The following is a 17,255-nucleotide window of genomic DNA, read 5'->3' on the forward strand; positions in this document are numbered from 1 at the left end:
GGTTCGTTCGCAAGGCATAGCGGGATTTCTTATAAGCTTCTGGGTTAGAGTCCCACTTCTTGAAAGCGGCAGCTCCAGCCTTTAGCTCAGTGTGGATGTTGCCTGTAATCCATGGATTCTGGTTGGGTATGTACGTACGGGTCACTGTAGGCACAACATCATTGATGCACTTGTTGATGAAGCCAATGACTGATGTGGTGTACTCCTTAATGCCATCGGAATAATCCGGAACATATTCCAGTCTGTGCCTAGCAAACAGTCCTGTAGTTTAGCATCTGCTCATCTGACCACTTTTTTATTGACCGAGTCACTGGTGCTTCCTCTTAAATTTATTGCTTGTAACAGGAATCAGGAGATAGAATTATGTCAGATTTGCCAAATGAGGGGCGAGGGAGAGCTTTGTATCCGTTCTTTGTGTGTGGAAGTAAAGCTGTTCTTGACCCCCCCCCCCCCTGGTTGCACATTTAACATGCTGATAGAAATGTGGTAAAACGGATTTGTTTCCCTGCATTAAAGTCCCCGGGTGAGCGTTTTCCTGTTTTCTTATGGCGGAATACAGCTCATTGAGTGCGGTCTTAGTGCCAGCCTCAGTCTGTGGTGTTATGTAGACAGCTACGAAAAATACAGATGAGAACTCTCTAGGTGGATGGTGTGGTCTACAGCTTATCATGAGATACTCTACCTCAAGCGAGCAAAACCTCGAGACTTCCTTAGATATCGTGCACCAGCTGTTGTTTGCAAATATAGATAGTCCGCCACCCCTTGTGTTACCAGACTCTGCTGTTCTATCCTGCCGATACAGTGTATAACCAGCTTATGTTGATGTCGTCGTTCAGCCACGACTCCGTGAAGCATAAGATATTACTGTTTTTAATGTCCCGTTGGTAGTTTAATCTTCCTCGTAGGTCATCAATTTTATTTTCCAATGATTGCAAGTTAGCTAGTAGATCGGAAGGCAGTGGGGGTTTATTCGATCGCCTACAAATTCTCAGAAGGCAGCCCAACCTCCGCCCTCTTTTGCTCCGTCTTTTCTTCACACAAATGACGGGGATTTGGGCCTGTTCCCGGGAAAGCAGTATGTCCTTCACGTCGGACTCATTAAAGGAAAAAAAAGCTTCTACCAGTTCGTGGTGAGTAATCGCTGTTCTGATGTCCAGAAGTATTTTTGGGTCATAAGAGACAATAGCAGCAACATTATGTTCAAAATAATTTACAAATAATGCAACAACAAAAAATAAAAAAACATTACCTTATGTATTACTGGCCCCCAGTTGCAAGAACTGACATCCCTAAAAACCAAGCTATATAACCCAAATGGCTCCTTGCCTCCCACGCACGCTTTCTGTCCATAATACTAAAATAAAATACATAAAAAATGTAACTACATTAAAAAAAATGTGCAAATCAGGTCGGTAAACTAACTGGAACTAAGCTGAATTGCATATTTTTTGAAAACTCATAGAAATAAAACACTAAACCATATAAACCTTGATGCACTACTTTTTTACCATGGCCTATAAGGGTGGTACTATGTAGGGCAGTGTTGCCCATCTCCGGTCTTCGAGTATCCCCAACAGTACATCTTTTTTTTTCGTGGCCCCAGGCCGACAACAAAAATGTGGGCTGTTGGGGGTACTCGAGGGCCTGATTTGGGAAACACTGATGTAGGGAAGGGCTCTCCAAACCTGTTTCTGGAGAGCTAACCTGTAGGATTTCGCTCCAACCCTAGTTGTAACTAACCTGATTCAGCTGATCAACCAGCTAATTATTAGAATTGGGTGCGCTAGATCAGGGTTGGAGTGAACCTACAAGAACTTAGCTCTCCAGGAACAGGGTTGGAGAGGCCGATGTAGGGAATACGATGCTATTTGGGACGCAATACTTTTATGCCAGGCGGTTGGCCAATCCTCTTCCTGTTAAACTACTGAGTATGCAGGCTTTTGCTCCAGCACACTTGATTCTATTAATCAGCTGCACATCAAACCGGTGTGTTTGAGCAGGGCTTGAGCAGAAGCCTACAAATCCGAAAGATCTTCAAGAGGAGGGTTAGCCACCTCTTATGTATGTTACATTTGGATACTTTAACTAGCTTACCCTATCACACAAGGGTAGGACACCAAAGAAAGACAATGGTGGAAACTTTTAGCAAATGTCAACATGGAAACATGGCCAGCGGCTGGGTATGTGGCATCTGAAGTTTGGAAACATACTTGCTCACATTGGACTGTCAAGGTACAGAAATGTATTGTGAACATAAACATGTTTTTTCTATTTCTAATGTATTTAAGCTAAAGGAATCCAAGCGGGCTGTGAACAGTATCCGCAGCCTGGTAGAGGAAGAGGATGAAGAAGATGATGTGGAGAAGGTCAGCTGGAGTGGAGAGCCTGTTGGAAGTAAGAGAACTGTCCATCATCAGTTTTTTCTCTGTACTGAAAGTGCACTATATTGAGTGACTGCTGAGTGACATACATTTTGGGGGATTGTATTAACCGTAGACTAATGAACAAAATATTAAAAGCTTTTTAAGTGAACTATTCTTTTAAAAAGGTGCAGTCTGTATGATCTCTTTCCTGTAAAAAAAAAAAAAAAAGTGGCGTGCTGACAATTAATGGGTCTTTGCAAGTGCCAAGATGAGAAGATGAGGTTGGTGCAGTCATTGGTGTAAACCGAACAATGAAAAGTGCTACAATAGAAATATACATTGAGTGTATACAAAACATTATGAACACCTGCTCTTTCCATTATATAGAKTGACCTGGTGAATCCAGGTGAAAGCTATGATACATTATTAATCCACTTCAATCAGTGTAAATGAAGGGGAGGAGACACGTTAAATAAGGATTTTTAAGCCCTGAGACAATTGAGACATGGATTGTGTATGCAACTCAATATTTAGAAGGTGTTCTTAATGTTTTGAACTCAATGTATTTTCCTAAATGAAGCAACAGACACTATGTGTGTTTATAATTTAGGTTGATTCTTTGTAATTTGGTTCGTTGCCACAAGGGAAACAGAAAACTAATGGACTGTGCCTTTTTAAGTTTTGTGATAAGTTCACTTAGGACCAGTACGTTTGCTAGTAACTTGAATGGTTCTGGGCCTAAATGTTGTAAGTTGTGGCCCTAAATGTTGGTGTTCCCTCAGGTATCTCGTGGTCGGTCAAGGAGACAGAATCTAGCATTCGCTCCACAGGAGAGGTGCGGGACCAGAGCTTCCCCAAAATCCACACTGCCCCTTCGTTGCCCAAGAATAGTTCTGGCTACTCCTTAAGCTCCTTATTCAAAGGTACAACTCAGTCCACCTCTTGACAGGTTTTTAAGGCCATTCTCGTTGGGTGTATTTAGATTGGAAGTGTTGTGTTGTGGGTCAATTTTTGAGTTTGGGATAACCGATCTTGTGACCGTTGCATTCGACCCAATCAAAATGGGTTCGCTTCATTCTGTCAAACAGATTTGCCCTCGGTACAGTTTTMAATCTATAAGAAACACCAATGAGCTCTAGCTATACACTAACCATTGTCCCTAGTTTTGCACATTCTCAATGCGAATACTAATGTCAACATAAGTATTTCCTTATCATTTAACACACACTCGCTCATTTTTTAGGAAAGGCCAAAACTGGGAGCTTCCAGTCCTTCTCTGAGTGTGGGTAACATTTTAGCAAGAGTTGTTACTCGATTTCTGCCATATATGTGTGAAAATTGCTATTTTGAAAAGCGTGGTTCTCAACTTTTCTAGTATTTTATAGCTTTCGGTGATCCATCCATCCGAAATTACGCCCCGGAACTTCGGAAACCAAAATCTGAATACAAGGTAAGATATGTTTTATGTTACACATAATCAGTATATTTCAGAGCACTCTGAAAAGTTGTTCCACAAACTGAACTAACTGTTATTAACATCACTAATACTGTATTTACTGGACTGTCGTTGGTCTATTAATGATGACGTCATCTTGTTGTGGCAGGACTACGTCAGTGACTGGACCCCTGAGGAGACTGTGAAGAGGATGCAGCAGGGAAAGGTAGGATCAATGGTGTAAAATCAACATTTATTTGTCTTCAAACTGACTGTAAATTGTAAGCTGACTGTTGTTATGCCTACTGTTAGTCACTTTGGATAAAAGTGTCTGCTAAATTGCATACAGTTTATTAGGTTGTTATTATCATCGGTTTTATAATGCTCCAGTAAATACTCTGCTTTATGTATTTAACAATTCTATGGACTGTGATATAATATTAATATTGTATTATTCTAACTCAGTCCATGATTGTATTTTCTCATAGGTCTACTCTTTGGAGAAGTTCCGCTCCTTACAGGACAAACTGCTGCTATTGGACGAGGCTGTGAATGCACATGATGGAAACGTCATCACTGCGGTACGATTTGATTTGACTCTAGTTGAAAGAAAACATCATTTTTATTACAATGAACAAAAATATAAACGCAACATGCAACAATTTCAAAGATTTTACCGACTTACAGTTCATTTAAGGAAATCAGTCAATTGAAATACATTCATTAGGCCCTAATCTATGGATATCACATGACTGGGAACACAGATATGTATCTGTTGGTCACATATACTTTTTTTTAAAGTTATGAGCGTTGATCAGAAAACCAGTCAGTATCTGGAGTGACCACCTTTTGCCTCATGCAGCGCGACACATCTCCTTCGCATAGAGTGGATCAGGCTGTTGATTGTGGCCTGTGAACTGTTGTCCCACTCCTCTTCAATGGCTGTGTGAAGTTGCTGGATGTTGGCGGGAACTGGAACACGCTGTTGTACACGTCGATCCAGAGCATCCCAAACATGCTCAATGGGTGACATGTCTGGTGAGTATGCAGGCCATGGAAGAACTGGGACATTTTCAGCTTCAAGGAATTGTGTACAGATCCTTTCGACATGGGGCCGTGCATAATCATGCTGAAACATGAGGTGATGGCGGCAGATGAATGGCACGACAATGGGCCTCAGGATCTTTTCACGGTATCTCTGTGCATTCAAATTGCCATTGATAAAATGCAATTGGGTTTGTTGTCCGTAGCTTATGCCTGCCCATACCATAACCCCACCGCCACCGTGGGGCACTCTGTTCACAACGTTGACATCAGCAAACTGATCTCCCACACGACACCATATACTCTGTCTGCCATCTGCCCGATACAGTTGAAACCGGGATTCATCCGTGAAGAGCACACTTCTCCAGCGTGCTAGTGGCCATCGACGGTGAGCATCTGCCCACTGAAGTCGGTTACGCTGAAATGCAGTCAGGTCAAGACAGGTCAAGACCCTGGTGAGGATGATAAGCATGCAGATGAGCTTCCCTGAGACTGTTTCGGACAGTTGTGAGGCCAGTTGGACGTACTGCCATATTCTCTAAAATGATGTTGGAGATGGCTTATGGTAGAGGAATGAATATTCAATTCTCTGGCAACAGTTCTGATTGACTGTAGTCAGCATGCCAATTGCAAGCTCCCTCAACTTGAGACATATGTGGCATTGTGTTGTGTGATAAAACTGCACATTTTAGAGTGGCCTTTTATTGTACCCAGCACAAGGTGCACCTGTGTAATGATCATGCTGTTTAATCAGCTTCACGATATGCCACACCTGTCAGGTGGATTGATTATTTTGGCAAAAGAGAAATGCTCACTATCAGGGATGTAAACAAATTGGTGCACCACATTTTAGAGAAATAAGCTTTTTGTCCGCGTGGAACATTTCTGGGATCTTTTATTTCAGCTCATGAAACATGGTACCAACACTTTACATGTTGCGTTTATATTTTTGTTCAGTATACTTATACTGTTCTGTAACCTCTCATTGCAGGTTTTAATATATTTAAAGAAGTCATTAAGTAAAGGTAAGGTTTTTAATCCGTTTTTTTATTTTTTTATTAGATTGAACTTTTTTTTACCTCACACTATTCTGGTTGAGTTACCAGGAATTTACGCCAGTGCAAATTTTGCACCTTTTATTTTTCTATTTTCTTCGTCTTCTACATTTAGTTCTACCTTTTTTAGTTATTATTCCCAGGTGTTGAAAATGTATGCATGCTGACAAAAGCATCTGCTAAATGGCATATACTAGTCCTTTAGAACAATAACAGTTGCAAACTTTGGATGTTGCAAAAGTTAAGTGCACATGGCAAATATTCTGCAAATAATGACAGTTCACTGTGTTTCTGTGCAGAGATTCTCTTCCGGGAGTTGATAACAAGAGAAATAGCTCTTAGTCATTATATCCACTACCTGAAGGAAATAGGAGAACAGAAGCTTTTGGTGGAGCTTTTCAAGTGAGTAACAATTCACTAAAATACAGTGTATTCGGAAAGTCTTAAGACCCCTTGACTTTTTCCACATTTTGTTATGTTACAGCCTTATTCTAAAATGGATTCATTATTTTTTTCTCATCAATATACACACAATACCCCATAAGGAGAAAGTGAAAACAAGTTTTTGGAAATTTTTGCAAATGTATTAAAAGAAAAAACAGCAATATCGAGACAGGATTGTGTCGAGGCACAGATCTGGGGAAGGGTACCAAAAAATATCTCCAACATTGAAGGTCCCCAAGAATACAGTGGCCACCATCATTCTTAAATGGAAGAATTTTGGAACCACCAAGACTCTTCCTACAGCTGGCTGCCCGGCCAAGGTGAGCAATTGGGGGAGAAGGGCCTTGGTCCGGGAGGTGACCAAGAACCTGATGGTCAGTCTGACAGAGCTCTAGAGTCCTTTCTGGTAGAGTGGTCAGACGGAAGCCACTCTTCAGTAAAAGGCACATGACAGCCCGCTTGGAGTTTGCCAAAAGGCACCTAAAGACTTTCAGACCATGAGAAACAAGATTCTCTGGTCTGATGAAACCAAGATTGATCTCTTTGGCCTGAATGCCAAGCGTCATGTCTGGAGGAAACCTGGCACCATCCCTACGGTGAAGCGTGGGGGTGGCAGCATCATGCTGTGGGGATGTATTTCAGCGGCAGGGACTGGGAGACTAGTCAGGATCAAGGCAAAGATGAACGGAGCAAAGTACAGAGAGATCCTTGATGAAAACCTGCTCCAGAGCGCCCCAAACTGTGGTGAAGGTTCACCTTCAACAGGACAACGACCTTAAGCACACAGCCAAGACAACGCAGGAGTGGCTTCGGTAAAAGTCTCTGAATGTCCTTGAGTGGCCCATCCAAAGCCCGGATTTGAACCCGATCGAACATCTCTGGAGAGACCTGAAAATAGCTGTGCAGTGACGCTCCCCATCCAACCTGACAGAGCTTGGGAGGATCTGCAGAGAAGAATGGGAGAATCTCCCCAAATACAGTTGTGCCAAGTTTGTAGCGTCATATCCAAGACTCAAGGCTGTAATCGCTGCCAAAGGTGCTTCAACAAAGTACTGAGTAAAGGGTCTGAATACTTATGTAAATGTGATATTGAAAAAAWATATATATATACATTTGCAAACATTTCTAAAAACCAAAAGGCAGTTTTTGCTTTGTCATTATGGGGTGTTGTGTGTAGATTGATGAGTGGGGGAAAAAATCAATTGTAATCAATTTTAGAATAAGGCTGTAATGAATACTTTCCGAATGCACTGTATCCTTTAAGCCATAWGATTGTATCAATGTAGTTGTCATGTAACCTTGTTGGACTGGTTTTTACCGCTCCTGTTCAAGGAGTGTAGCATCTGAGTTGTGTTTATAAGGCACCAAAGGAAATAAAACAGACTGAAACAGGGAGGGACTGTCAGGATTTGTCCATTTTAAGAATTATTTTGCAAAAGATTTTAAATATTTTCCATTGTGTACCCAAATGATGGTACTGTGTGGTCAACTTGCTACTTGTATGCAGGCATTCTGATCAGTCCTCTTTTCTCTCGTGTCATCAAGGTCCCTGGATAGAACAGAAGACATGGCGGTATGTACTTCTCATGAACTGCCAAGCCATTCTGGGGGGGACAGTTACCTCAAAAGTCTAATTCAGTTACATTTCAGTCCATCCTAAAAATTGTCAAACAAGTGCAGGGGCAGCACATTTGAGTTGAAATAACCTAACATAGCAGGTGTAAAATAAATGCATGAGCAGGGTCTCCACATCTGGTTTTCAGGGGAAAAGGAAGCTCGGTTGAAGATACTGTATCCCTGAAAACTGTCTGTGACACCGCTGACGGTGGAGTTGAAATGAACAATACAGATTGTGCCTTTTTAATGCTCTGCACTCATTGGTTGTTGATGGTTTTAAATCTCAATCCACCTTCCTCTGTTTCCATCTCCATATTCAGCTCATGCAGTACAGAGATCACCTCAACATCAGAGACGAGAACAAGAGGAGGGACTTTCTGAAGAACTGCCTCAGGTAAAGATCCACTCCACATTACGTCTCAGGGTCGTGTTCATTAGGCACAAAACGGAAGAATTCGTACAGACACAGGAAGGCACTACATGACCGCGTCCAAAAAGAAGTGCTGATTTTCGTTTTCTGTTGCAAAATGTTTTCCGTTGCGTACCCTAAGGAACAGAACCAAGGTAAAGAATCCAAAGTTTTCTCTCATGAACAGCATCTTTTTCTTTTCCCATTTTCTGCCACATTTTGATATTGTTGACTGGGGTGTTTTTAAATCATACAAGGTCGTACAAACCTTTTCCTGAAGTAAGGTCATTTAACACATTTGAATGTTACCTACTCCTGGAGTCAGAGATACTACACAGCAGGATTAGCTTTGGAGAACAGCGTTACTAACTAGCACCATGGACTTTGTTGCAGTCTCCCCTTCTCACCAGACGATGCCACTCACGTTCAAGACCACTACACACTCCTGGAAAGGCAGATTATCATCGAGGTGAGAAACCGCTGCTATTTTTTAAACATACTCGACTGAAGAACACCAATGGCTGAATCTTGCTCATGGTACAGTAGTAACATTTTATTTTGCGCTTTAAATAAAATCTTGTTTGAAATCTGTTAAAAAGCATGGCGCACTAATATGGTCGTCATAAGGTTTCAATGTGTAATTTGGGAGAACAGTTTCGCCACAGATACCTACGCTATGACATATTTTGTCATAAGCTCGATCATTGCATAATATMTCAAATCCTATGTCATGTTTGACATGTTTATGTAGGCTTTAAAACCAAACATTCCAAACCTTCCCTTCTCTGTTTCTCCAGGCTAACCATACGTCATATCAAGCCATGCTTATGACAGCTTTATGTAGGTTTTAAAACCAAAAATTCCATGTGTTCCCCGTTCAGGCTAACGACAAACAGGTGGAGAGTAGCGGCCAGGCGGACATCTTTAAGAAATACCCGCGGAAAGCCTCCATCCTCAACATGCCCATCATCACTACTCTCTATTACTCCTGCTTCTACCATTATGGGGAGTCTGATGTGAGTTCTGGAACTGAAGTGGCCCTCAAACTTGGTCCTGGAGAACCACAGGGTGTGCAGGCTTTTGTTCCAGTACGAGCAAGTGCTCCAGATTTGGCATGATGATAAGTTGATCAGGTGAATGTGGTGTTAGTCCTGTTAGGGCTGGACTGGAGCCAGAGCCGGCACACCCTGTAGCGCTCAGGTTTGATGACCACTGTGCTACGGAGACAGTTTTTTTCTGACTGTAATTCTCTATTGCGACCACAAGATGGAGACAGAGATTGTCAGTCACCTGGCTGTAGTAGGGAACCTAGTGTTAATCAGTGTTGATGTAAAAATGCATTAATCTGTGCATTAATCTATCAGTCTTTTATATTATACATATTGCCATTATATCCAAACATTTAATAATTAGTCTTGTTTTTAATTGAAATAACATTATGGTTGGAGTTGATTAAGGTCTGTTTGTGCGTGTGTGCCTGTATGTGTATGTGCCTGGGTCTGTATCTGTGTCTGTGTGCACAACATCAACTAACTAGCCCAGTCTCTCCCACAGGGCACGTTCAGCAGTCCAGCCAACATACGGAAGACCTTCAGGGTAAGAGAGAGAGAGAGAAGCTCGGACTACACATTAGTATTTGTCTGTCCATTTTGTTTTGTCTTTATTACTAGGTAAATGTGTCTGGCTTGAGTCACTGTTGTGAATCTTTTCGTTAAACAATATTCTGGCTCCGTTTGCAATGAGACCATATGAATATTTTTGTTATTCATGCCAATCCATCTGTCCAACTATTTTAAGACCTTCATTGAGCTGAAGTTGTCAGAAAGACATCGATTTGCCTTCAACCCTATTTCCCAACAGAGTTAAGGGAAAATGTGTGTTTCCAGGTTAAACAACATTCAATGATTGTAATAACTCCCAAGTTTTGTCATCATCCAGATTTCAGATAAACAGTTTCTCCTCACATGTCTGGGTGCGAGGGCGAAGCTGAAAGCCTGGTTCGATGTGGACGCTCTGTTCACCACCAAGAACTGGCTGGGCTACACCAAGAAGAGGTCTCCCATTGGCTTCCATAGAATAGTGGACATCCTTCAGAAAAACAACGCACCAGTACAGGTAGGTAGGACAACTACAGCTGCACTTCCCCAGTCTGAACACCAGGTGGTACTGTGTTTTTAAAATCACCTGAAATAAGCACTGGTCTCTATTTCCATTGTTTTCAGTATTCTGCAGATATATTGGGTGTGGCACATTACATGCAATGCAGTTGAATTGGACAATTCAAAATGCCATAAGCATAATAGCTCAAATTAAACCAGAAAATGGCACTAAATAGAATTTAATTCATAGCTAGATGCTGTGTGTTTTCGTTTTTAGGGATTACACTGACTGTTATGCCACATCATGCAGATGTGTTGCCACATTTCTTTTAGTCGCTCATCCGTCTCTTTCTGTCCCTCTTCTCCTTTCTACTCCTAGGTGTTGCAGGATTACGTAAACCTGGTTGAAGACGCGGAGCAGAAGATCAGTTTGGCGCAGAAGTATAAGTGTCACGACGTCATCATCAATGTGAGACATCTGACAGACACACATGTTATAGCTCGATGTAGGAATCACCCCTAACCACAGATCTAGGATCAGATTATGCAATCCCATATCCTAACCTTAACCCTTAGAGTCATAGAAAAATGGGCTGACCCTGGATCAGTGGTTAGAGGTAATTTCTACCAACTTCCATGTTTTAAAGCACTATAATGAGTATTGATTATCTATTTATTTTTTATTTCAACCTTTTTTTTAACCAGGCAAGTCAAATTCCTATGTAGAACTACATCCTATGTCTCTAGCACTACTGTTACAGTATTTTGACATAACTTACATTGGTAACAGTACTGCAGTTTAATACTATGCCTACAATGCCTAGTGCGCAAGAACTCGAACAATTGTGGCAAATGATATCATTGACAGTACGGATAACATTTAATCTCTTATACTGGCATCACATGCTATTTATCATTATGTGGCATGATGATTGATTGGCGGTTCCTTTGCCCAATCAGACGTACAGGGACCTGAAGGACCGGCAGCAGTTGATTGTGTACCGGGGGAAGGTGGAGAGAGGCTCATCGGAGTACAGGAAGATCGAGGAAATCCTCAGCAACTCGGTAAAATAGGCTCTGGGGGGGAAGTTTCCCCTAGGTACAGATCTAGGATCTGCTTCCCCTCCTCCAATCTTACCCTTAACCATTAGTGTGGGAAATGCACCCTACACTGTAAGATAGGGGTCATCACCACAAGTCGGCTTCAGTCACATAATCTGAGAGCTTTTCTGTTACGCCAGCGGTCACTAACCCTGGCCCTGGAGAGCTAAAGTGTGTGCAGGCTTTTGCTCCAGCCCATCACTAACACACTTGAGTTTACAAATATGTTACTCAAAAAAACTCAATGAGGTCAATCAGTGGTATAAGTATCCGAGTTGAAAGAAAAAGCCATACACCCTTTAGGTCTCCAGGGTCAGAGTCAATGACCAATGAGTTACCCTGTACACTGGAGGGCAGACGTGTACCGGCTTTTGTTCCAGCCCTGCACTAACACCCCCGATTCGGCTAATTCAAATCTTGATTAGCAGTTCGTATCAGGTGGTATAGGGCGAAGCTGGAAAGTACAGCCTATACGTATAGTGACCCTCCCAGGTCCAGAAGTGAAGAACACTTATAGGTGTTATTACGACACAAATACAACACAATTTGGCCCTAAGGAGACAGAAAATCAACAATTAAAGTTGCTTTGATTGTAAAGCGCGAGGACATTAAGCAAAATGACTTCTTTCAACACCCAACAATASAAGACTCCTTTGCATCAAAGGGTTTCTTGAGAACAATATTGTGCAGTAGATTGCCTAACTATGTGCAACATCCTGCATTTCCCATGTGAATTGGGTCATTTTCATTGTGGCACACAACTGAAACGTTTTTTAAACGTTTTGCAATACAAAAATATCCAGGTAGCCCCTCCCTGTTTCAGTCTGTTTTTCTTCAATTTGGTGCCTAATGAAAACAAACCTGTCTGAAAGTGTCACGTCTCTAGCAAGACGGGAAGTCTGCTTGTGTAAGGAAGTGGTGAGGATCAGATAAGGTGCAAATTTAGTCTCTCGTCTGTTCCTCTTGTAATGATAAATATGACAATCATAAGAGGATGGCTCATAATAAGACAGTGTGATGATGTGTCTACTTCAACTGAAGTGGCTGGTCATTGTCAGTTTTAAGTGGAAGGCTAAAATTGACAGCCCTATTTCCTTATGGGGCATCCACTGTTGTGTAACACAATCTGTTTTCTCAGTCTGGTTGTGTTTTTATGGAAAGACAGTAGTTCCTCTTCAACCTTGGTTCCTTTCTGTGTTGACACGCATGGCCAGACAATGTACACTGCTAAAAAAAATAAAGGGAACACTTAAACAACACAATGTAACTCCAAGTCAATCACACTTCTGTGAAATCAAACTGTCCACTTAGGAAAGGAAGCAACACTGATTGACAATAAATTTCACATGCTGTTGTGCAAATGGAATAGACAAAAGGTGGAAAATTATAGGCAATTAGCAAGACACCCCAAAAAAGGGAGTGATTCTGCAGGTGGTGACCACAGACAACACTTCTCAGTTCCTATGCTTCCTGGCTGATTTTTGGTCACTTTTGAATGCTGGCGTGCTCTCACTCTAGTGGTAGCATGAGACGGAGTCTACAACCCACAAAGTGGCTCAGGTAGTGCAGTTCATCGCAGGATGGCAGATCAATGCGAGCTGTGGCAAAAAGGTTTGCTGTGGTCTGTCAGCGTAGTGTCAGAGCATGGAGGCGGCTAGGCAGACAGGCCAGTAACATCCAGGAGACGTGGAGGAGGCCGTAGGAGGGCAACAACCCAGCAGCAGGACCGCTACCCATCCGCCTTGTGCAAGGAGGTGCACTGCCAGAGCCCTGCAAAATGACGGCTCCAGCAGGACCAACAAGATGTGTATGTGTCTGCTCAAACGGTCAGAACAGACTCATGAGGTGGGTATGGGGCCCGACGTCCACAGGTGGGGGTTGTGCTTACAGCGCACCAGTCTCTGTGCAGGACGTTTGGGCATTTGCCAGAGAACACCAAGATTGGCAAATTCGGCCACTGGCGCCCCTGTGCTCTTCACAGAGAAAGCAGGTTCACATGAGCACATGTAGCACATGTGACAGAGTCTGGAGAACGCGTGGAGAACGTTTGCTGCCTGCAACATCCTCCAGCATGAACCGTTTGGTGCGGTGGTCAGTCATGGTGTGGGGTGCATTTCTTGTGGGGCCCCGCACAGCCCTCCATGTGCGTCGCCAGAGGTAGCCTGACTGCATTAGGTAGAGATGAGATCCAGACCCCTTGTGAGAACCGCTCATGCTGACACATGCACATTTTGTGCTGTGGAGGTCATTGGTAGGGCTCTGGCAGTGCACTCTCCTTGAAAACACAAAGGGGAGGTAGCGGTCCTGCTGCTGGGTTGTTGCCCTCCTACGGCCTCCTCCACGTCTCTGAATGTACTGGCCTGTCTCCGGTAGGCCTCCATGCTCTGGACACTACGCTGACAGACACAGCAACCTTTTGCCACAGCTCGCATTGATGTGCCATCCTGGATGAAGCTGCACTACCTGAGCCATTTGTGTGGGTTGTAGACTCCGTCTCATGCTACGCTACTAGAGTGAGCGGCAGCTGCCAGCATTCAAAAGTGACAAAACATCAGCCAGGAAGCACTGAGAAGTGGTCTGTGGTCACCACCTGCAGAATCACTCCTTTTTTGGGGGTGTCTTGCTAATTGCCTATAATTTCCACCTTTTGTCTATTCCATTTGCACAACAGCATGTGAAATTTATTGTCAATCAGTGTTGCTTCCTAAGTGGACAGTTTGATTTCATATAAGTGTGATTGACTTGGAGTTACATTGTGTTGTTTAAGTGTTCCCTTTATTTTTTTGAGCAGTGTATTTAACCTTCTAAAACACTTCCACTTCTCTTTTGTACATCTCAACAGAACTACACTTGTGCATGGTCAAATCTGAGTTATGTAATCAGATTAGTCATGTTGAAGGGACATTTTCACACACCCATATTCTCCAGCCTATTCTAAACTGCATTATAGTCAAGACTAATGATAATTTGGTCTTGGGACATGATCACTTGAATTGTGGGCTGGGTGGTCTAGCCTAGGGTTTCCCAAACTTTAGACAGGCAGCCCAATTCTGATCTGTTTCCACTAATTGGTATTTTGACCAATCACATCAGATCTTTTCACATCAGATCTTTTGCAGAGATGTATGTATGTATTACGTAGTAATAAAGTAAAGTAACTATCTTCGAAGTGTTTTCATTTCTCAATGATAAAACCGATATGGATGAAAATACCCTCAAATAAAAGGTGACATTCTGTTCTGTCGCCTCATATAAAAATGTTGATCTCAAATCCAAAATGTTGGAGTATAGAGCCAAATTAAAAGTTTAAGCATCACTGTCCAAATAAATATGTTGGGGAGTGTATATTTTTTTTAAATATATAAAAATAAGTTTGAGTCACAGAGTGACTTCCAGGGATGCAATGGCGGACTAGTTTGTCACTCCGATGCACTCTGTGTGAACTTTTTGCATTTATTTGTCAAATTATCCTATAAAACTGTGTTATCCACTTCGAAAAGTGAACTAAACCCTTGGTCTGAGCAAACTGGTCTGAGCGTGGCAGGCAAGCTTCGAAAACAAAATAAGTTAGAGTCACAGTATTTAGTCCCAGCTCTAGTCCAGAAGAATTCATCCAATGGTAATCAAGTTTGATGAAATCACATTTTTAGTTGTCCATTAAATAATTAGATCTGCCTCTGGATTTATTCAATCAGAATCTGTGAAACAATTAGATAGTTGTTTTATATCAAATCATAATTCAACATGGTTAAAGTCAGAGTTTTATCATCACTAACAGGACTTTGGCTCTTTTCTTGCAGCAAATCCGATGGAAAAACTGACATCCATTGCTAGAAGACTATGACAACACTGCTTCAAATGGACATTTAAAACTATTTGTTTCAGATGAGACATGATGTGTGGGACAAATTATTTTAAAGTAACGGCTCCTGGAGTGAAGATGCAGTTGACGGTTTGACTGCAAGACGAAGTTCACCTTCCATACTTTGTTAGCTCTGGTCCATGGCATTAGTTTGCATTCCTCCACTAACCGTTAGTAGAGGAACACACACTAACGCCCTGGACCAGAGCTAACTTTAAGTGTGACAGCCTAGGAGAGAGCAGGTGGCCATACGAATGAATGAGCCAAAACCTTCCATTTTCATGACTTTTTTTTTGGTTTGCAGTCTTGTGTAATGCTTGCTCGACGTGCGTATCCATCTTTTTGCCAACCCTGTTAGCTGTGCTCTTTACACAAGCCGAAGCAGAAGGTGCAACAGCGGTAGGAAAAGTCTGAACAACAGTATATAGACATGTATTCCTCTGACCCCCTGATCAACTTTATGTTTTTATAAACATGAAAATAAAACTTTAAGAACGGCTGAAACACGTTCTTGACTTGCAACTGTGGTGGTACCTACATTTTAGAGCTCATTTACCTTTTTGGTGTACCATTTATWRATTTTTTWAATCTAWTTRGTTMMTTTTTTTCAARAGAAGGTTACTCAATTATTTACAAAATGGTGGGTTGCAGTCAGTTTGTTACAGTCAACATCAAATTCATCATCTCCAGCTRGACTGCTACAGTATGTCAACATGTGTGAAAATGACAGGTTTCTAATATTGTAMTAAAAAAGCTAGAAGATGAGGGACAGTTGGAAATGTACTGGGGTGGGGGGGTTGTCTAACTTTTACTTGTTTTCTTTGGAGAGGGTAGTGTGTTTTTTTTTACTGCTTTACTTTCACCCTTTTGCAGGTTTTACTATATTATTTATTCCATCCTAGCCACATTTCCTCAGCTGCTTGCATGGGCACCTATATCAAGGTGTTTTGGTACTTCCCTTATGCACTACGCTTTGCCGCACGCTAACTATACCACAGGTCAATATAGTCTACCTGTCTGTATATCCTGCCCTCTATCCACCATTCATAGTGACAATATAGTGATAGGTGGATCATTTGTCCAGATCTGCAATAGGCTAACTAGCAATCATACCGCACATAAAATCATTCAAAGCTGCACCAATTTTCTATATAAGCGGAGGGGCCAGGTGCATCATTGTGCATGAAAGAACAGTGAAGACATGAGACACAGCTCAAAAGCTCACCTATTGATCTTGTTCGGGGACAATACAATTATCCTACCTTGGCTAGCCTACAACACCAGCATGCAATCAATAATTAATTGACGACGCGACGGTGGTAGGCCTGATCACCGGCGACGATGAGCCTACAGGGAGGAGGTCAGTGACCTGACAGTGTGGTGTTGAGACAGCAACCTCTCCCTCAATGTCAGTGAGACCAAGGAGCTTATCATGGACTACAGAAAATGGGGAGGGGGGAGGCGAGTATGCCTCTATCCACATCAACGGGGCTACAGTGGAGCGGGTCGAGAGCTTCCTTGGTGTCCAAATCACTAAGGACTGAAAATGGTCCACTCACGCCCACAGTCATGAAGAAGGCACGACGGTTCCTCTTCCCCCTCGGGAAGTTGGAAAGGTTTGGCATGGTCCTTCAAATCCTCAAAAAGTTATAAAGCTACACGATTAAGAGCATCTTGACTGGCTGCATCACTGCTTGGTATGGCAACAGCACCGCCCTCGATCACATGGCGCGACAGAGTGTGGTATGGACAGCCCAGTACATCACTGGGGCCATGCTCCCTGCCATCCAGGACCTCTATATCATCCCYCAAAACACCAGTCTCAA

The 17,255-nt window shown here is 42.4% G+C and overlaps 1 protein-coding gene across 3 annotated transcripts in view; it reads left to right on the top strand.

Moving 5' to 3' along the window:
- The window catches only part of vipas39 (VPS33B interacting protein, apical-basolateral polarity regulator, spe-39 homolog), a 23,741-nt gene extending 7,911 nt beyond the window's left edge, over positions 1-15,830 (top strand). For all 3 annotated transcript variants that reach the window (XM_023973765.2, XM_023973764.2, XM_023973766.2), the window contains exons 3-19: positions 2,289-2,394; positions 3,146-3,286; positions 3,607-3,645; positions 3,749-3,813; positions 3,968-4,024; positions 4,287-4,379; positions 5,834-5,867; positions 6,197-6,299; positions 7,887-7,914; positions 8,279-8,352; positions 8,761-8,836; positions 9,249-9,383; positions 9,922-9,963; positions 10,306-10,482; positions 10,846-10,935; positions 11,427-11,531; positions 15,368-15,830. In XM_023973765.2, coding sequence (XP_023829533.1) covers positions 2,289-2,394; positions 3,146-3,286; positions 3,607-3,645; positions 3,749-3,813; positions 3,968-4,024; positions 4,287-4,379; positions 5,834-5,867; positions 6,197-6,299; positions 7,887-7,914; positions 8,279-8,352; positions 8,761-8,836; positions 9,249-9,383; positions 9,922-9,963; positions 10,306-10,482; positions 10,846-10,935; positions 11,427-11,531; positions 15,368-15,388 — 1,386 coding nt within the window. In that variant the 3' untranslated portion in view covers positions 15,389-15,830. The remainder of the gene's footprint in view (positions 1-2,288; positions 2,395-3,145; positions 3,287-3,606; positions 3,646-3,748; positions 3,814-3,967; positions 4,025-4,286; positions 4,380-5,833; positions 5,868-6,196; positions 6,300-7,886; positions 7,915-8,278; positions 8,353-8,760; positions 8,837-9,248; positions 9,384-9,921; positions 9,964-10,305; positions 10,483-10,845; positions 10,936-11,426; positions 11,532-15,367) is intronic.
- Positions 15,831-17,255: the final 1,425 nt, after the last annotated feature.

Source organism: Salvelinus sp. IW2-2015, linkage group LG28, assembly GCF_002910315.2.
Source record: "Salvelinus sp. IW2-2015 linkage group LG28, ASM291031v2, whole genome shotgun sequence".
Classification (NCBI taxonomy): domain Eukaryota; kingdom Metazoa; phylum Chordata; class Actinopteri; order Salmoniformes; family Salmonidae; genus Salvelinus; species Salvelinus sp. IW2-2015.